Genomic DNA, 21975 nt, shown 5'->3' with positions numbered 1-21975 from the left:
GGCTGCCACCCACACGACCAACCAGGGACAGGGACAAACTGCAACCAAAGTACGTGCCCTTAGCGGGAACCGAACCCGGGTCTCTCTGGATCGCAGGCCGACGCTCTAACCGCTGAGCCAAACTGGCCAGGGCTAAAGTGGTTGATTCTTATATGTACCCTGACTAGGGATTGAACCCACAACCTTGATGTATCGGGATGACATTCTAACCAACTGAGCTACCTGGCCAGGGCTGACTTTGTTTTCAATCAATAATCATAATGAGAAACACAGCAATCCATTGCACATAACTGGACTTTGACTTAAGAGTTTTCAATCAATAGTCATAATGAGAAATACTGAGCCTGGGTGATAAAGTGCTAACGATTTAAAAGAAGTTGAAGTACAGTCCATGAATAATAGGTTCTCATGGCTAGGGCATATTATAGTTCCAGGAGTCTGGAAACAAAAGAGCCAAGTGAACAAAACTTCTCACAGCATCTAACCCAGACATTTCTCAGGGCTGGATATTCCCTGACAAGTCTCTTTGTACGTGTCATAGTCACCTGACTTCACTAAATAGCAACCATTTTAACTTATTACAAAGAACACCTCAACAAAGTAAAAACAACATGTAAAATCTGGCATTTTATGCAAGAAAAAGCCAGAGTGATTTTTTTAAACCTTTCTCTGACCTTATGGTGAAGATATTTTTACTTTCCTAAAACTTAGGGGTAAGTCCTAAGTGCTCAGTAGTCTAGCTCCAAGAAGATAAGAAGCTATTTATTAAAAAGGGTGCAGTAAGTCAAATACTTGAATGGGACTGATTAAAAATCCTGAGATTGTGGAAATGAACATAAGAGGTCATTCATAGTCTGTGCTTCAGTCTCTAAGAAAGATGCAAAATTAAATCTCAAGAACACTCATTTTGCTTGTTTTCATGAGTTCATATCTACTGGTCTAAATTCTAGTCTCTTTTCTATACATTTAAAAACATTTCTTACCTTTTTTGATATCGATGATTTTACTTTCTTGAAAGCTTCTTCAAAGTGCTTCTGACTAATCTTGAGTTCACCTGTGGAGTAAATACACAGATATACACATCCGGGTATAGGATGCTAGTTCTGATTTATAACTTAGTTTCTCTCTCAAGACACTTCAATCATTCAAGTTGAAAGAACACTGAGGAAATTAGTGATGCTATTGGTTCTCATATTTTTCAGAACAATATTCAAACAAGATAGAGTCTGCTTATCAGATTTTTTAGACCCTTTTTCCTTTTAATTTATATATTCCTGATCATATTTAATTTTACATAATGCTTAAGTTTTTTTGTTTTTTTTTGTGGTACGTGCCCCTAGCGGGAACTGAACCTGAGACTCTCTTGTGCAATCTCCCCCATCCCACCCTACTCCAGCAATCAAAACAAATTATTTTGGAGACAATCTATATAAAGAAGAACTTTGTTCGTCTTTAATTAGAGAGTCTTATCCTTATTAAAAAAACAAAAACAGAACAGTCCTTGTGTTTTATTTATTTCCCCCCAGCTTTACTGAGATACTGTTGACATACAGAAAGTTAAGGTGTTTGATGTGATCACATGATACATGCATACATGTGAGATCATGACCATAGTAAGGTTAGTTAACACCTCTGCCCCCTCTCATGATTACTTTTTTTTTGGTGTGGTGATAACTTTTAAGATCTCTCTTAACAACTTTCAAGTGTATGATACAGTGTTGTTAATGACAATCATTGTGCAGGACATTAAACCCCTTTAACTTATATAATCTTATTGCAAGGAAGTTCAAACCCTTTGACCAACATCTCCTAATTTCCCCCACTCTCTGCTCATCAGACTTTAATGCAGGACCACCAAAAGAATCCTATCACTCTTTTTAAAAACAATTTTTTTTTTCTTTACTGATTTTAGAGAGAGGAAGGGAGAGGGAGAGAGAGAAACATCGATGAAAGAGAACACTGATTGGCCACCTCCTGCATGCCCACTGGGGATTGAGCCCACAACCTGGGCATGTGCCCTGACTGGGAATTGAACTGGCAACTTCTTGGTGCATGGGTTGACACTCAACCACTGAGCCACACCGGCCAGGCCACAGTTTATTCTTGAATTATTGTTTATTTATTATTTCCCATATGAACAACTATAAACCTACTTTTGCCCCATCCTGTATAAAACGTAAATAATATCACAACACTGGATTACAAGGGGGTTCTCATTTTTTTTTTTAAATACAGGGCGCTTCACGGATGTGTGTGTTATCCTTGAGCAGGGGCCATGCTCATCTTCTCTGCATCATTCCAATTTTAGTATATGCTGCCGAAGCAAGCACCTAATTTCTTTTTTTTTAGAGACAGTGGAAGAGAGGGAGGGAGAGAGAGAAAGAGAGAGAGAGAAACATTGATGTTGAGAGATACACATCGATTGGCTGCCTTCCGCATAGCCCTGGTCAGAGTCGGGGAAATCTGCAACCCAGGCATGTGCCCTTGACTAGAATCAAACCCTCGACCCTTGGGTCTGAGGGTTGATGTTCCAACCACTGAGCAAAAACTGCCAGGGGGGGTGGTTCTCATTCTTTGTAAGGGTCTGCCATTACATAAGTAGGAGAAATCAAATAACCAAATGTAAGTAAGGCTTGGCTTAGAATTTAGTATCACAACTTACATGATAATAATTTATAGTTAAAATAGTAAACTTTCTACAGATACTTGGATAGAATATTAACCTAAAAGTAAAATAAAATGTGTGGTTGAACACATCAAAAGGAAGTGAATGGTATTCAAGTTTCAATAAGTTACAAATGTAAGTCCCAAAGGACAGAGAGCTGGAAATGCCAACTGTAGCAAAGCAGGATGTATGTTTATAACAAAACATCCAAAGAGAATCATTGTAGCAGCCAATACATGTACAGAGACCTGTTAATTTTTAGTTACAAAACAAATCCTGAGACAATCATCAGATCCAGCTCTCAGACATCCTACCACATAGAATGTCTTTTATAAGATATGATAATTTTGCTATTTATATCCCATGTACTTCCAAAAGGAATTTAAAATAGATTATAATAAAAGAAGTTCAGATAACTGACTCTTAAAATGAAAAAACAAAAAAAAAAATCAGAGACTTCATGAGTAAAATATGTGTGGTGACGACTCTGAGATAAACACATGCTGCTAAACAAAATTTAGCTCTAAAATTTTGGCAGCCATAGGAAAAAGGGGAAAAAAAAAATCAGGACACACACACACAAGACATCTTTTGGAAGTCTACTAAACAAAAGGAAATCAATGTAGACTTGAACTTTGGATCAAAGTACAGATTTAGAGGACAGGGCAGGTCTTCTGAAGAAGGTGCTCACCAAGTGCTGGAAGGACAGGCATAACTGCCACTGATCAAACGCTTGTCACAGGAGCCAAGCAAAGTCCAGGCTATTTCTGTACTTGGCCTGGTTGGAATGCAGGTCACAAATGAATCTTTTTTGTCACACATACCCAAATCATATAAAGACATTGTCAAACATGAAGAAAGGTGCAAAGCTGTTAAAAGGGCCCCAAATCATCACATAATAACATATCAATTCTGTATTTTGAAAGGAGTGTAAGTATGTGCAAATTACCTCAATTTCATTTCTAGTGTGTGTGTATTTTCTAAGCACTTCAATTTAGGCTGTGAAAGTAGATGCTACCCTAGCAAAAGGAGGAGAAGGTTTTCCAGAGCTGATAAATAGACCAAACTCATGAAGAAGACGGTGAATGGACCCACTTGCCTAAGTCTAAGCAGATGCATACGATAACACTTTCTGTTAGAAAGGCACCAAATAACTTTGCTATCATTATCATTGTCAGCCACAGAAGTTGCATAATATTCTGAAAGATTTCTCAAGTTCCCATCAGAAAACGTCAGTTTTAATGTCACGAATAAGTGACTGTAGAAAATGGTCCTGCCCCAGGTCAACAGTGGTGTTAAGTATCCAGAGTGATAACTGGTAAGAACTGAGAGACTGAAGAGAATTGTACCTTTTTCGTGCCCACTCTTCTGCCTTGCCATTTCCTGTCTCAGGGCACAGACAGACGCTTCCCGCACCAAAGCAGAGAGATCCGCGCCCCTGTAATGACGGAAGTATTCTTATGATTTATTCTTTTTCTTGTTTTGTTTTGTTTTATCCTCACCCAAGGACATTTTTCCATTTTTTTGTTCAGATAGAGTGGGAGGGAGAGAGAGGGAGAGAGAGAGAAACATCAACATGAAAAGGACACATCGAGTGGCTGTCACCTGCACGACCAACCAGGGCCGGGAACAAACCACAGCAGAGGCACATGCCCTTAGCGGGAACTGAACCTGGGTCTCTCTGGACCGCAGGCCGACACTCTAACCGCTGAACCAAACTGGCCAGGGCTTTATTGATTTATTCATAGACACTCTTTAGACTAGAAAGAAGCCTGAGAGTAATTTCCTTTTAAGTCGCATATTAAACAGCCAGAAAAGAAACTGACCAATAAAGGTGGAATCAACTGGTTATAGTCAGTAGGAAAGGGCTTTTAGCTTCCATTTAAAATATTTCTAACTTTCGGAAGGAAGGAAATCATGCAGAAAACAATGCAATGAATCATAAATAGTCCCATTATAATAGTTCCAGATTAATATAAGAAGTTTAGAACATCACCAGTAGAAAGAAATGGACACCACTTATTGTACATTCTGTCCAGTGGCCTGTGCTGAAGTGCTGATGGCCCATTCTTACATTACCTAATGTCTACAACAAGCTTATATAAAAAGTCACTTATGGCTCCATGTTCAAAAGGGGAAAAACCAAAGGCTAGAAAGTCTTTGATGCACTTGATTCATGCTCAAGCTAAGTGGACTCATCAAGTTACTTAAAATATGACAAGAACTAACAAGCCTCCGTGTAACAATATGCTGAGTCCACATGGCTCTTGAGTTCAATGAAAGACAATGGTGTGGACTGGCGTTTCACTACATTACATCTTTTTTTTTTTTAAATTCTTCCCATTTTATCTATTCTTTTAAAAAAATTTTAATTAATTTATTTTTGTTACAGATGTTTCTCCTTTCCCCCCATTGACACCCTCCTTCCGTTCCCCCCTCCCCCAGCATTGTTGTCTTTGTCCATGGTTATGCTTATATGTATAAGTTTCTTGGTTTATCTCTTCCCTTCCCTTGAACCCCGCCTCTGAGATTTGTCAGTCTGAACGCTATTTCCATCCATGTCTCTGGGTCTATTTTGTTCATCACATTATTTTGTTCATTATATTCCACAAATAAGTGAGATCATGTGATATATAACATCTTGACCAGTACCTGGTGATTCTTTGAGAATGAGTTTGAATTTGGGACAAAAACCTTATTGCCAGGAATTAATCTAACGTAATATACAAAGTCGATGATCCACATAATATATAAAATTAAAGACCCACAGAGTTTCAATTACTAACTGTATCCAATGTTTCTGTTGTAAAGTGCTAGGGTTATAACGTTATTTAATAATCACGTACATGTTGGGCTAGTAATTCCTTTCCTTAAATATGGAATCTAACACTGGTGCCGAGACACCACTGACGGGTAGCTGAAGACTGCAGTATTACGGTGTCTCTCAGACTGTGAAGACAGAGGCACTAAAACCCAAAATGTACACCATTCAACTTTAACTCTAACCCCTTTACACACTAACACCCTACATGATATCATCCAAGAGATTTGGCTCATGGTAAATTCTGCCATCAAAACTGTCTGTTACTCACAGAAAATCTTTTCAGATTTTAGCACTAAAAGCTGTAAACTACTCACTTAAGTCTCTTTTTTTCCCTTCGTCGTAAGTTCATTTAATCAGACTGGTATAGATCTGATTCCTAACCAGGGGAGAAATACCCTCTCCTCAAAGGGAAGGAGGGGCTTTCACATCTGCCTGCACCACAGCTTGAACCTCTGCCCACTTCCCCTTCACTGGGACAATCCCTGCTTTCTTTTCTTTTCTTTTTTCAAATCCTCACCCAAGGATATTTTTTTCCCATTTATCTTCAGATAGAGTGGGAAGGAGGGAGGGAGAGAGGGAGAGAGAGAGACAGAGACATTGATGTGAGAGAGACACACTGATTGGTTGTCTCCCGCCTGACCCCGACCAGGGCTGGGATGAACTGCAGCTGAGGTACATGCTCTTGACCAGAACCAAACCCGTGACTCTTTGGTCCACAGGCAGAAGCTCTAACTGCTGAGTCAAACTGTCCAGGGCACAACCTCTGCTTTCTTCAATGAGCCAAGGTTAGTGATCAGAGTGGCATCTGTCCCAGGTGCACAGGCGTGACAGAACAAAGAGTGATACTCAGAGTCCCAGATGTCCCTCTATTAAAAAATTAGACGCTGGGGACTGGGCGGGAGGGATGGGGAGGAGAGCGTCAATGGGGTAAAAAGGGAGAAACATCTGTAACAAAAATAAAATTAAAAAAAAAAAATAAAGATTTACCTTATTCTACCCATGAACAAATGCTGGCATTTGACAGAAATTAACATTTTCCTCAGAAGCTGTTGCTACTTATCTGGCAATTTTTCTCACATGGAATAAAGAATCGGCATTATGTCTAAATATAGCATGAAGACAGAAAAAAAAAAATTGGTGACAAGCCCTGGCCAGTTTGACTCAGCAGTTAGAGCGTCAGCCCAAGGATCAAAGGGTTATGGGTTCGATTTCTGCTCAAGGGCACATACGTGGGGTTACAGGTTTGATCCTCAGCCCCGGCTGGGGTCATGTGGGAGGCAACTAGTTGGTGTGTCTCTCTCACATCGATGTTTCTCTCTCTCTCCCTCCCTTCCACTCTATCTAAAGAATCAATGAAAAAATATCGTTAGGTGAGCATAAATCCCTCCCCCACCAAAAAAACTGGTGATAAAACTTTGTCTCTGAGCATACTCCCTAAAAACGATCAGCATAGTTTCAAGTGAAGAGATGGTTAAGTGGAATTCTTCAACCGGGACTGGAAACAACTGAATGCCTGTTAGTGCCAGGGGATGTGTTCTCTGGATATAAATTTACATTGCCGAGTAACAGACTCCTGAAGATCTCAGAGACGGAAACCCCACCTCGCTCGACATTATCTGACCTTGCCTTACAGGAATAGCATGAACTCAAACTGTACTGTAGACAATACACAGGGTTTTCAAATAAGCCAGAGGCGATGTCTTTCCCTGTTAAACTTGTTTCATTTTTTTCCCTGTATACCAAAACTGGGAAACTTAACAAATTTCCTTAAAAACACATGAAAAACAAACAACAAAAAAGACAAACCACAACCACCACAAACATCTGAGCCTGAAGGCAGAACATCCCACTTCCTGCTTCTGCTACAGGCTGTGTGGATGTTCGTGGGTGCATGCGCTGTGAAACTCAATCCTGAGCCTTGGGAAATGAGCGCTCATGAGCACATGAATAATTGGGCATCAGGTCACACAAATTCTGGAAGGACAGACAGTTTGTGGCGGTCAAGGAACTGAGTAACAAGAGTCAATATATAAGAGGATCCCCCACTTCTGTAATTCCTCAGAGCCTCAACATGGGGAACTGCTTCTCTAAGAAAAAAGAGCAAGAAAGGGCCAGACCCTACACTGGGTGCTCTGCAGGATGCCCTATCTAATCTTCCCAACAGCATCCTTCTCCCTCCTGTGACATAAGAGGAAACTGAGCCTCGGAGAATCAACAAACTTGAGACTGAGATCCTTACGAATAGCAATCACAGCGATGGTCACCAGCAATCGCTTCCAGGTTTACATCCGCGTCCAATGGGGGTCTGGTGCCATTCTAAATAAGAGAGAAAACAATTTTTCATTGAGAGTTTAAAGATGGATAGTTTTCCACATACAGGTTCTTAAAAAACAGTAATGGCTACCTGTCTAAATGAAGGTGTTACACAATTTTTACAAATTTCAATTTTTTTTAATCCTCACCCGAGGACATTTTTCCATTTTTTATTCAGATAGAGTGGGAGGGAGAGAGAGAGAGAGCAACATCGATGTGAAAGGGACACATCAAGTGGTTGCCACCTGCATGACCCAAACAGGGCAGGGGACAAATTACAACCGAAGTACGTGCCCTTGGCGGGAACTGAACCTGGGTCTCTCTGGACCACAGGCTGACGCTCTAACCACTGAACCAAACTGGCCAGAGCACAAATTTCAATTTCGAGAAAAGAGGTTAAAAAGCAGACTCCACACGTGGGCAAGCTAAATGAAATGTATGCTTATGAAGTTTGAATACTTTGTCTGCAGTTGCAGCAAAGTCAAAACGCCACCAAGAACAAAATTACCAGCTCAATCTTCCTAAAGGCGAGGAAACCCATTTCCTTTGCTGATTATGTGGCAAGGACTCCAGCAGTGCTTGGACACATTATGATGGAAAATGGAAATGTCTGGGCTTCCCAAGCTACACCCAAGGTGGGAAAGCCTGGTAACACTGCCTTTAGTCTTCAATGCATCCTTGAAAGGAGGTAGGGAGTTAGAGAGGAAAGGGTACCTCATTAGGCATGAGCCCTTATTAGATTCTCTATGTTCACCAGAAACTATCAACTTCACCCTGACACACAGCACACGGATGTTCCCGGCTTCTATTTCAGGTGCGCCTAGAAAATTTTACCTCGATCCTTCTACTGACCCGTTTTAATTAAAAGCTCAATAATAATAAATAAATCCATGGAGGACTGTCTAAGGATCATTCTTTAAAGTTCTCAGTATCTAAAGTCTACTCTTGGGTCAAGCTGGGCTTTCAAAAGGCCTGCATACCCCTATATGCATTTCTCTGACCTTTCAGGAAGTTGCTTTTAATGAACTGGCTTTGAGTTATGTCCTCACTTTACTTTACATTAAGAGAACCCACCAGCCTCAGTATGAGAGGCTTGTTACTATGTCAAGGACAGGGCTATGGTTAGAAACCCTGTGCCTCACATTTTAGGGCTCTCTTCATGAGCACCCCGGGGGGACTTCTCACATCCGCGTACTGGCAGAAGCTGCCAGCTCCTGTGCTCTGGGCGCCCTCTGTCAGGTCTTTCATGAGAGCTCACTATATACAGGAACACCATGCACAAATGATTCTCAGAAGTAATACTTTAGACATATAGTTAAGCTCAGCTGGTGTGATTCAGTGGTTGAGTGTCGACCCCTGCACCCAGAGGTCACCAGTTCGATTCCCGGTCAGGGCACATGCCCAGGTTGTGGGCTAAACCCCAGTGGGGGGCATGCAGGAGGCGGCCAATCGATGTTCTCTCTCATCCATGTTTCTATCTCTTTCTCCCTCTCCCTTCCTCTCTCTTTAAAATCAATAATAAAAAAGAAAGAAAAATAGTTAATTCTTAGAAATTTAAATTCTCAAAAATTTTCTAATTCTTAGGAAAGTAATTTTTTAGAAAAATAAATAATCCTCCCAAATCCTCCATTTGACAGAAAGTAACAAACTGCCTTTTTTGAGAGTGTGGTGTGTGTTCCATATAGGATAGCTCTAAAAGTTTGAGTAATAACCCTACTTTCCAATTAGAACGAAGGGCTGAGGAATCACTGGATCATTAAAATTGTATTTTTGGTTTTTAAAAATATTTTTAAAATCTTATTGATTTGCGAGAGAGTGAGAGAGAGAGATTGATTTGTTGTTCTACTTATGTATGCATTCATTGGTTGATTCTTGTATGTGCCCTGACCAGGGATCGAATCTGAAACCTTGACTTATCGGGATGACGTTCTAACCAAGCTACACCGCCCGGGCAACAAAGTTATTCTAATCATTCTTAACTGAAATGGGGCAATGTTTCTATCTTGTAGTAAGAAGTGAAATGAAAAGTGAAGTGAGAACAGTTATGAAAAGGTTTAATAGTATATTAGAAAGCTTATAAAACAAAATACTTAAATATTTTAGAGAATCATTTATTGAAATACTAATATATAAAATAAGAACTTTTTATACTAACTTGGTTTTTCTTCACTGATTTTATTCCTCTCTTAATAAAAGCTCTAATAAAAATCTCAAATAATTTGGTAACTAGAAAGCTGAGCGACAGAAATTATTAAAAGGAGGCAAACAATCTTTTAAGCAGTTATGGTCCACAACTATTGTACACAGAGAGTAGTCAAAGTTACAGAGACAGAGTGCAATGAATGGTGGCTGCCAGGGGCTGGAGAGAGGGTGAAATGGGGAGTATTGCTTAACGGGGACACATTTTTACTTTTTATTATTTATTTATTTGTTGTTGTTAATCCTCACCTGAGGATATTTTTCCATTGATTTTTAGATAGAGTGAAAGGGAGGGAGAGAGAAACATCGATGTGAGAGAGACCCACTGATTGGTTGCTTCCTGCACGACCCTGACTGGGTCTGGGGATCGAATCTGTAACCTAAGTACATGCCCTTGACCGGGAATGAAACCTGAGACCTTGGGCTGATGCTCTAACCGCTGGACCACACAGGCCAGAGCAGGAATTGATTTTTAGGTTGGAAAATGAAGGCTTCTGGAGGTGGACAGTGGTCATGGCTGCACAGCAACATGACTAGTGTCAAGAAAATGCACAATCGCCCTGGCCGGTTTGGCTCAGCGGTTAGAGCGTTGGCCTGTGGTCCTGAGAGACCTGGGTTCGGTTCCCGCTAAGGGCGCGTACCTCGGTTGCAGTTTGTCCCCGGCCCTGGTCGGTTGTGTGGGTGGCAGCCACTCGATGTGTCCCTTTCACATCGATGTTTCTCTCTCTCTGTTCCTCTCTCTCCCTCCCACTCTACCTGAACAAAAAATGGAAAAATGTCCTCGGGTGAGGATAAAAAAAAAGAAAAAAAAAGAAAATGCACAATTAAACATAGTTCACAGGGTAAACCTGAGTTAATTTTAGTGGGAGTTTTGTCACTATTTTTAAATACTGTAATATTATCTCAAAGCATTTGGTAAACATCAAATTAACATTCTGGCTTTCTGAAATACAGGTAAGTTTTTGTTTTTTATCCTCACCCAAGGACATTTTTTTTCTTCCATTTTTTGTTCAGATAGAGTGGGAGGAAGAGAGAGAGAGAGAAGCATCAATGTGAAAGGGACACATTGAGTGGCTGCCACCTGCACGACCAACCAGGGCCGGGGACAAACTGCAACTGAGGTACATGCCCCTAGCAGGAATTGAACCCGGGTCTCTCTGGACCGCAGGCCAATGCTCTAACCGCTGAGCCAAACTGGCCAGGGCATGAGATAAGGGTAAGTTTTAATAACAGTTATAGGGGGAAAAACAAAGGATGGATTTGGCAGATAGAGGCTGAACAAATATTTAAAGCAACAGAAATGAAGGTGATCAGGCATCCTGAAGTACTACTTGTCTGTATTTAAAATGAGAGAAATAGATACAAAAATATACCATTTCCTTGACTCACTTTTGTGATAGTTTTTAAGATGGCGAGACGATCTGCTGAGGGCGGCAAGCCCACGAACAGAGTTTTATCTAGGCGGCCTGGGCGCAGGATTGCGGGGTCAATGATATCTAGACAGGAAGGGAGGCAAGAGTCTTAAATAAATAAAACAGAATCTTTTAAAAAATATAACTAACGTGAGAGACGGGAAGAGCACGTTTTTTAAAAGTAAAAAAAAAAAAAAAAAAAAAAAAGATTAGACTTTATTAAAATGAAAAGCTTCTCCTTAACAAACCAGGTTCTTAAAAACGGGAAAAGTCCACCCCCATCTTCCGGACCGAAACCTGCCGCCCTCCAGTATTCTCCATCTCAGACAGTGACCCCTGCTCGCCCCCCAAAATACCAGGCAGGTCTCCCCATTCCCTCTAACTGGAGACATGTTCTATCAAGTCTGCTTCCCATTCCCTCAGCCCTCAGTCCAGGCCAAATGTAACGTCCTCCTGACCAGTCTAAACTTCCCCCCTCTGGGCCCTCACAACACTGCCAGGGTTACTTCCTAAAATACACATCTGACTCTCTCAATGCCTGCTCCCCACTGCAGAACAAGCCTAACACCGTCAGTATCATGCTAGAGCATCGTCTGACAAGTCTAAGGGTCATCTGAGTCTACCTTTGCACTTTAAAAAATTACTGAGGACCCCTTTGTAACCTTTTGATCTTGCCCTTCCCTGACCCCCTTTATCCCTAGGCAGCCACTGATCTGTTCTGTCACTATAGATTAGTTTGCATTTTCTAGAATTTTATGTAAGTGGTATCATGCAGTATGTACTCTGTCTACTTTCTGTTACTCAACATAATTATTTTGAGATTCCTCTAAGTTGCTATGTGCATTTGTAGTTAATTATTTTTTACTGCTGGTACTATTCCACTGTATGAATATGCCCCAATTTGTTTTTCCACTCTTCTATTGATAAACATTTGCCTCCTGTCCACTTTTGGCCTAGTACAAATAAAGCTGCTATGAATACTCATGTACAGGTCTCTGTATAGGTTTTGATTTCTCCTCAGTAAATACCTAAGTGTGGGATGCAAAGCAGTATGGCTACATCACACTCATGCTTAACTTCTAAAAATTGGCAAAATACTTGCCAAACTAGCTGTAGCATTTTACATCCCCATCAGCAGTGCATGAGAGTTCCAGTTCCTCCATATCCTTGCCAATACTTGGTATGGTTAGTCTTTTCAATTGTAGTCAGTCATTCTAAGGTTTGTAGTAATATGTCTTCGTGGCTTAATTTTTTTAAATTACAGTTTACATTCATATTATTTTTTATTAGTTTCAGGTATACAGCATAATGGTCAGACAATCATATACTTTACAAAGTGGTCCCCCCGATATTTCCAGTACCCACCTGGCACCATACATAGTTATTATAATATTATTGACTATATTCTGTATGTTGTACTTTACATTGTGATTATTTTGTAACTACCGATTTGTATTTCTTAATCCCTCCGCCTTCTTTTACCCAGTCCCCTGCCGCCCTCCCCTATGGCAACCATTAGCTATGACTGAATATATTTTATCCTGTGATCCAGGGTGCATTTTGAGGGTTACGCTCTATGTTAAACTCTGTTCTACGACCCAGGTTTAAAAAGTCTGGCTTTCATTAGTGTCCTGAAACTAGCTATTATAATATATGAACCTCAGGTACTGCCTGTCTAGAATACATATGTACGCATTTGCTTTTCGCCCTTTAGATCTTAAAGACTAGGAGAGAAGTATGTAAGGGATGGATATTCTAGGAAGTGAGAGAGGCTGGCTCATACCCAATATCACCATGTGACTCACTGGACCTTACACATGACACATGTAAGACTGATATCCTGATCTTTTCCTAGCTCCTCCCCAAACAGGGCCCTACCATTGTCTTTTCCATCTTGGTTAACGCCAACTCTTTCTTCCAGTTTTTCAGGCCCAACACCTGGAGTTAAGCTTGATCCCACTCTCCCACATCCATATTCAATCCATTAGCAAATCCTGTCAACTCTATGACACAGTATGTCCTGATTCTTTCTACATCGCCAGGCATCACCTGGTACAAACCACCAACATCTTGCACTTGAATTATTGTTACATTTCTTAACTGGTTTCCTACCTAATTGTGTCAGTGACAGAATTTCAGGTCAGAGTCAAGATATCAATTCTTACATTTGCAATGAAAAAGTCACCAACAATCCCAAAGCTTTAAAGACAAAATGCATTAATTCACAAATGAGATGGATACTTGAAGAGGAACACCCCTTCATATCTGCTGATAAAGAAACAACTTAGCCTGGCTGGTGTGACTCAGTGGGTTGAGTGCTGTCCCATGAACTGAGAGGTCCGGGTTCAATTCCCAGTCAGGGCACATGCCCAGGTTGTGGGCTAGATCCCCAGTAGTGGGCATGCAGGAGGCAGCTGATGGATGTTTCTATCTCTCTATCCCTTCCTCTCTTTCTCTAAAATAATGAAAAAAAAATCAATGTAGTTTGGCTGGTGTGGCTCAATGGTTGAGCATCAACCCATGCACCAAGAGGTCGCTGGTTTGATTCCCGGTCAGGACACTTGCCCAGGTTGTGAGCCTAATCCCCAGTGGGGGGCATGCAGGAGGAGGCCAATCAATGTTCTCTATCATCGATGTTTCTTTCTCTCCCTTACCTTTCCTCTCTCTCTGAAATCAATAAAAGGAAAAATAATCAATAAAAACATATTCAAAAAGAAAAAAATAAGAAAAAGAAAGGCATAGATGAAAACAGGAGAAAAGAAGAAATTCAGACGGTCAATTCAGGGGGTTCAAGTTCCACTAAGTACTAAGCATACACATAAACAAATAAATAAAAAGTCACATAAAAAGGACCAGAATGACACAGACCTTTAAAGAAAAAGGATTGCCTACAAATTATGAAAAAAAAAAATTTTTCAATTCAATTTCTATTCTCTGACAAGCTGCCAATCAATAATGAGGAGAGAATAATGATCATTTCAAATACATAAGAACTCAAAAAATTTACCTCCTACATGACCTTTCTTAGAAAAGCCACTGAAAAATCAGCTGCAGCAAAATGAGCGCGTTAAACCGAGAGATTAGGGTCAGAAGCAGAGGCAGAACAAGGGGAAGCAGCCCAGGTGAGCCCTGAAGTAACAGCTGTTTCTTCCACAGACCCAGAGAAGCAGGAGGGTAAAAAGCTCCGAAGGGAAGTCTCTAGAAACAAACAATCAAATGGAATTGCTATATCATCTAAATAAATAAAACTATTGTATAACATATCTGATGAAGAATAGGAACACAGAAAAGAAAGCAAAAGAAAAAATGAGGGTCACTCAATCTAAGAATAGCAAGGTCAAATGAAAAAGGAAACCTAGTTATAGTATTATTCTTGGGTGAGCAGCGACAAATATTAACACAGGCAGAAGTAATGCAAACACTGACTAGTAATTCAACCAAAGTTGTGATAAAACTGTATTAAAATACTGGGAGGACAGAGTGAAGAGAACAGAAGGTTCAGGGGTAGAGAAAGGCTGAACAAGATAACAATCTTCATGTACCTTAGAAAGAAAATGATGGTCTCTGGTTGGTCTGGCTCATTGGTTAGTGTTGGCCCTCAGATTGAAGGGTCGAGCATTCGATTCCCGGTCAAGGGCACGTACCTGGGTTGCAGGTTTGATCCCCAGCCCCAGTCAGGGTCATGCGGGAGGCAACCAATCAATGGGTCTCTCACATCGATGTTTCTCTTTCCCTCCCTTCCACTCTGTCTAAAAATCAATAAAAAAATATCCTCAGGTGAAGATTAACAAAAATAAAAACAAACAAAAAAAAGAAGTTAATGGGCAGTGTGTGAAATTGGTAAGAAAGAAGTTTGAATACATTATTTGAAAATATGGAGGAAATACAGAAAAAATAGCTCACGGAGTTTATAAGTGTTTGCTCTGGGGCGGGGTAGGGCCAAGACAGTTTTCATTATAAGCTTTGTGGTATCATTAGATTTCCCTGTGTGGGTGGGTTTCTCTTTTTCATGCCATTCACTAATTGGATCGATAACCACACATACTTGTTATGGCCATTCTCTTAGGGTGTTAGTCAATTCACAGGAACTGAGTCACACAAGACAAACAGTGTTGAAACTTGCTCAAAACCCTCCTATGGCTTCCCATTATGGCAAAATCCACAGCATTATTATGACACACAAGGCCCCACGCACCTCTCCATCACTGTCCCCACCACCCATTTCACTCTGGACACACGCCCTCTTGCTGGTTCCCCAACAGGCCAAATCTGTCCTCGCCTCAGGGCCTTCACACACTTATGTTTGCTCTCTACCTGGAATGCTCTTCTCCCAGATTTTTGTATGGCTTGATCCTTCACATCGTTTGAGTTCATGAAATAATCACATCACCTCTGATGAAGCCTCCCTGGACCATGATGTCTAAATTAGCATTTCTCTCTCCAATTGCCAATCATTCTGTATCCTCCTACCTGGTTTTATTTATTTGTCTATTATTTATTCTGTGTTCCCCAGCCCTAGTCAGAGTATATACAGGCAAAGAATTTTTCTGAGTTAACTTGTACATTGTTAACCTTTAAATCCCCAATGCTCAGCAAAACCAGACATACACTAAAAAATAAATACTGATGAATGAGAAAGCAGATCTTCTGAGAGACCATTCCTACTTCCTCTTCCTATGAATCTGGGCCTTCCTGTCACTGTCCTGACCAACACAGTTTGCCTCTCCCAGGCCTTGCACTTAGGAGAGTTAGCAGCCTCAACCTTGGTCTCCTGGGATCCAGCTGTCATATGAGAAGTCAGAGTACTCAGAGAGCCATGCTAATGGAAGCCCAAGCCACATGGAGAGGCCTTGGAAGATAGCAAATAGTGGGTGAGGGGAGAGAGACATGCCAAGGAGTACCCAAGGCACCAGACAGGAGTAGAGAAGTCCCCTGGGCAGGGGAGTCTCTGGCCCAGCTGCTCCAGCTGATGGCACGTGGGTCAGAGATGAACCACCTGGACAAGCCCTTCCTGGATTCCTGACCTCACAAAACTGTGAGCAAAGCAAAAATGGCTAAGTACTGCAGGAGTCTGTCAGTCAGCAATAGCTGATTTTAAAACATCAGGCGAGAAGGGATTTCTGAAAGTTGAGCAGAAAATAGGTTATAAACAATCTAACCAGAATGTCACAGCATAGTATCCAACAGAACAGACTGGCCTAATAAGCATGAATGCAAGTGAAAAAGATCGAGAACATCTATTTGTAAATGCAGGCAGGTCTTCGATGCAATGGGGTTTGATATGGGGGAAAGGGATGAGTAAGGTGCAGTGGACAGGAAGACAATACTCAAGGACACTGCAAAGGACAAAACACAGGTACACATGATAACTCACCTGTCATTTGTATCACTGGCTAAACTCAACACGGACTATTACATTCAGTTCTGGGTTTTATTTTTATTTTATTTTTTCTTAATCCTCACCTGAGGATATATATTTTTTTATATTTATCTTCAGATGGAGTGGGAGGGAGGGAGCGGGAAAGAGAGAGAAACCTCGATGTGAGAGAGACACATCAATTGGTTGCCACCTGCACGACCCCAACTGGGGCCAGGGACGAACTGCAACCGAGGTATGTGCCCTTGGCCGGAATCAAACCCGGGACTCCCTGGTCCACAGGCCCACGCTCTAACCGCTGAGCAAACTGGCCAGGGCTCAGTTCTGGGTTTTAAAACTAAGGAGAATCTGAAGCTTTATAAGAATTCAAAGATGAATAAAGAGATCACAGGAAGAAACTCATGAGAAAAGGTAATGTACCTGGACTGTTCTAAAGGAGAGGATTTAAGTAAAACTTAGCGACACTAAAGGACCTATTCTAATCTACAGAGATTAAACTACAAGAGTTTTTACATTAAACAAACATGACCAATGATGAGTGCAGTAAAAAGAGAATAGATTACTCTAAACAGCAGACCTGAAATGTCAGAAAAGATGTGTATCTACTTTGGAAAGGTAGGAGGTGACTTTGTCCAAATCTGAGGGACTTTCAAGGTTTCTTCTAAGAAGACTGTGTTTTGCCCGGCCTGAGTGGCTCAGCGGTTGAGTGTTGACCCATGCACCATGAGGTCACCAGTTCGGTTCTGGGTCAGGGCACATGCTCTGGTTGCGGGCCCCAACCCCAGTGGGGGACATGCAGGAGGTGGCCAGTCGATGTTATCTCTCATCGATGTTTCTCTCTCTCTCTCCCTACCTCTTCCTCTCTCTCTAAAAATCAGTACAGAAAATTTAAAAAAAGACTCTGTGATTTTATGGCCTAATGACTGCTCCTACTGCGATTAGCACCGATTACCACAAGTGTTCATGATGATGATAATTACTAAATAGCTACGTGTCACACTGTGGCAGATTGCTAATATCACTTAACCTTTATGACAATCCTCCCAATTAAGAATTATTATCTTCATTTCACAAATGAAGAAATGATGGCTAGCAAGAGGAAGTAATGTGTATAAAAGATTAATATGGTATAATAAAGAATACATTTGGTCTTTGCCCCAGGTTCCTGGTATAGAGCTTCAATAATCCTTGGAATTTCCTCAGTTAGGAGTCTGTGCTATGCTAATGAGATGACTCTGGGCTGGCCTCAAGATAACCTCAGAATGGGGAGGACCAACCATGTAATTAGAGGGTTGGAACTTTGACCCAGACCTCTGAGGAGGGAAGGGCAAGCTGAAAATGGAGTTTCATCAATCACAGCTACATAATAAAACCCCAATGGAAAAACTACATCAAAGCTCAAGGAGCTGCCTCGTTGATGGAACACACTGATGTGCCTGGAGGGTAATGCATCCTGACTCCAGGGAGAGAGGGCAACTCTACACTCCCTCTAAGACCTACCTGTGTGGGCATCCCTTACAATAACTTGTAATTATAAATACAGCGCTTTCCTGGATTCTATTAGTTGTTCTAGTGAATTATTGAACTTGAGGGGGGGGTCCATGGGAATCCCCAAATTTGTAGCTGGCTGGTCAGAAAGTGTGAGTGTCCTGGATACCACTATAGAGAACTGACTCCTTAACTTGCACGATCTGACACTAACTCCAGGTGGTTAGAGTAAGAACTGAATTATAATGTACTCATCTGGTGTTAGACCAGCTGGCATCCAAACAGAACAGTTACTAACATAAGAAGTTCTATAGCCAGGACTCGAACCTTGTTCTGTCTAATTCCAAACAGAGCATTTCATTATTACCAGAGTCATAGTATAAACCACAGCAACTTTCAATTTTTCGTTTTATTATAAAATGGCACACAATTCATGAAGGTTATAGTTTCCATACTAACTTATATAAAATGAAAAATTACCCTGGATGATTTTGCTCAGTGGTTAGAGTATCAGCCTGTGGTCCCAAGAGACCCGGGTTCAGTTCCCACTAAGGGCATGTACCTCGGTTGCAGTTTGTCCCCGGCCCTGGTTGGGTTGTGCGGATAGCAGCCACTCGATCTGTCCCTTTCACGTTGATGTTTCTCTCTCTCTTCCTCTCTTTCCCTTCCACTCTATCTGAACAAAAAATGTAAAAATGTCCTTGGATGAGAATAAAAAAAAATTATGTCAGCTTGACAACTGATAAGTCCAGTTAAGGAATTAAATTACCATCTCATTGCTCTCAGACATAACTAACACAATATCAATGTAGGAGCAGCTATAACACAGTGCTTCATATGGATGGCAAGGTATTAAATAATATGAAGCAAATTTAGGATCTGGAGTAAAAGCCACCTCCAACACTTTTGAAGTTTTGTTTTTTAATCCTCACCTGAGGACATTTTTGCATTCATCTTCGATAATGAGAGAGACACATCGATGTGAGAGAGACACATTGACTGATTGCCACTCACATAACCCCAACTGGGGCCGGGGACAAACTGCAACTGAGGTACATGCCCTTGGCGGGAACCAAATCCGGGTGTGTCTGGTCCACAGGTCGACGCTCTAACTGCTGATCCAAACCGGCCAGGGCTGTTTTGTTTGTTTTTTTGAGAGAGAGGAAGGGAGAGGAAGAGAAAGATCAATGTGAGAGCAAAACATCAACCAGCTGCCTCCAGCACGCCCTCTACTGGTTATCAAGCTTGCAACCCAGGCGTGTACACTGACCAGCAATTGAACTGGCAATCTTTCAATGTGAAGGACAATGCCCAACCAAAACCTGAAAAACCTATTTTCAACCTTCAGATACGATGGAGTCTTTTTTTTTTTTTTTATCCTCACCCGAGGACATTTTTTTACTTTTTGTTCAGATAGAGCAGAGAAAGAGAGAGAGAGAAACGTCGACGTGAAAGGGACACATCGAGTGGCTGCCACCCGCACGACCCAACCAGGGCCGGGGACAAACTGCAACCGAGGTACATGCCCTTAGCGGGAACCGAACCCGGGTCTCTCTGGACCGCAGGCCAATGCTCTAACCGCTGAGCCAAACCGGCCAGGGCGGAAAGAGTCTTACTGTTGTTTCCTATAAGCTTGAGAGAAACCACAGAGAATAAGTTCAGATTAATATTTCTGTGATCAAAGTGAATGTTACATGTGTTCTCTGCCAACAAGAGAACTTTCTGAGCAGCAACACAGAAAACAAAATAAAATAAATCTCCAGAATCCAGGCAATGCTATCTTTTTTCTATAGTTTACTTAAAAGTTTTCTAAGGTTTTATTTCAACTTATGAACCCCAAAGGTATTTCCCAAACTTAATCTTCCTTTACTAGGATGTATATAAACTGTACTGTTTTTGATGCTGAAAGTCTTTATACTCATCTGCTTTATCTACTTCTGTCTTACCTGGCCTGTTAGTGGCTGCCATAATAAAAACCTGCTGACGTGTTTCCAGACCATCCATCTCTGTAAGCAGCTGATTCACCACCCGGACACTTGCCCCTGTCTAAAAAGAAACAAACATAGCTCCATCAGCGCCCTATAAAAAGTAAAATACATCACCAATTTTTTTTTTTTTTTGCTATACAAAATCATACACTTAATAATTTGAATGAAGCTTTTGTCAAAAGTGGTAACAATGGCCCTGGCCAATTTGGCTCAGCGGTTAGAGCGTCGGCCTGCGGTCTGGGGAGACACGGGTTCGGTTCCCGCTAAGGGCACGTACTTCGGTTGCAGTTTGTCCCCGGCCCTGGTTGGTCGTGCGGGTGGCAGCCACTCGATGTGTCCCTTCACGTCGATGTTTCTCTCTCTCTCTCCCTTCCTCTCTCTCCCTCCCACTCTGTCTGTACAAAAAATGGAAAAATGTCCTCGGGTGAGGATAAAAAAAAAAAAAAAAAAAAGTGGTAACAATGCCCTGGCCGGTTTGGCTCAGTGGTTAGAGCGTCGGCCTGCAGTCCAGAGAGACCCGGGTTCGGTTCCTGTTAAGGGCACGTACCTCGGTTGCAGTTTGTCCCTGGCCCTGGTTGGGTTGTGTGGTTGGCAACCACTCGATGTGTCCCTTTCACATCGATGTTTCTCTCTTTCTCTCTCTCTCTCCCTCCCACTCTATCTGAACAAAAAATGGAAAAATGTCCTCCGGTGAGAATAAAAAAAAAAAAAAAAAAGCGGTAACAATGATCATTTCCTGACTAGCCACTACTAGAGAGCCAACCACAGCACAAAATGTGTTCTCAGCCTCATGGTTCCCCAGCAATCCTCTTCTTTCAGCCACAGTTCAGACAGGAAACTGGCTGACAGAGGATGTTGAGTTATTTGTCCATGGTCTCACAGCAAGATAAGGGCAGAGATAAAACTCAAACTCAGATTTATCTGATCCCAAACTCTATGCCTCTGAGTTATTCAAAGATCCAGCAGCCACAATAAATTTCCTTTTGGACAAATCTAGACTCAGCTTTTGAATGCCAGATCAGATTCCTCAGGATATCAGATGTTTCATCTGCGACACTAAGTCTTTCTTTCTTCCTTACAGTACAAGTATTGCTACCTCAGGGCAACATCAAGAGCAATGTTCTGGGGGCTGGGAGAGGGGCAAATCCCTCAGGTAACAGAAATTTTAAACTGCAGAATAGAGTAAATGAGAAAAGCGGTCCTGTTTCCTTTTGTTATTAATTGCCTTTCTTCAACACATACTTTATGTACAGAGGTGGTAATGAGTTTAACCCACTGATTTCTCAAAAAATTTTTTTGGTGTACCTTATTATCACTGCTTGGCAAGTGATAGTTAGGAGATTAACAGAATTATAATCTAGACTCAAAAATATGAAATTACTAGATAAAAATAAAAACAAAACATTGTCCTACCTAAGCAAGATAAAAACCTCAGAATCAATACAGGAAAAGGTGGACAAATTTTACTATATTAAAATGATAACATTGTATATAATAAAAAAAATTAAAGCTAGGTGGTAAGACTGGGAAAAATAGTACCCACACACATAATTGGACAATGAACTAATTTCTACCACACATAAAAAGCTCCTATAAAAAACAAACAAACAAAAAAACCCAGTTCAATAGCAAAAGGGTCAAAGAATATAATCAGGCAATTTATAGAAGATAAAATATAAAATCATTGAAGACGATCAACCTCACTGATA

The 21975-nt window shown here is 41.2% G+C and overlaps 1 protein-coding gene and 1 non-coding gene across 2 annotated transcripts in view; both read right to left on the bottom strand.

The window, feature by feature from the left end:
- Positions 1 to 21975, bottom strand: part of NVL (nuclear VCP like) — a 76356-nt gene that overhangs the window by 11548 nt on the left and 42833 nt on the right. Inside the window, exons 18-22 of the mRNA XM_036277792.1 lie at positions 20225 to 20324; positions 11391 to 11497; positions 7729 to 7805; positions 4015 to 4103; positions 984 to 1054 (exon numbers count right to left, since the gene is read on the bottom strand). Of these exons, the coding sequence (XP_036133685.1) occupies positions 984 to 1054; positions 4015 to 4103; positions 7729 to 7805; positions 11391 to 11497; positions 20225 to 20324 (444 nt within the window). The remainder of the gene's footprint in view (positions 1 to 983; positions 1055 to 4014; positions 4104 to 7728; positions 7806 to 11390; positions 11498 to 20224; positions 20325 to 21975) is intronic.
- LOC118640792 lies at positions 2226 to 2328 on the bottom strand. Its single transcript, XR_004961447.1, has one exon. It is a non-coding gene; the product is annotated as a U6 spliceosomal RNA (small nuclear RNA).

Source organism: Molossus molossus, unplaced genomic scaffold, assembly GCF_014108415.1.
Source record: "Molossus molossus isolate mMolMol1 unplaced genomic scaffold, mMolMol1.p scaffold_m16_p_23, whole genome shotgun sequence".
NCBI classification, from domain to species: domain Eukaryota; kingdom Metazoa; phylum Chordata; class Mammalia; order Chiroptera; family Molossidae; genus Molossus; species Molossus molossus.
This window is presented reverse-complemented; position numbering and strand designations above follow the sequence as displayed.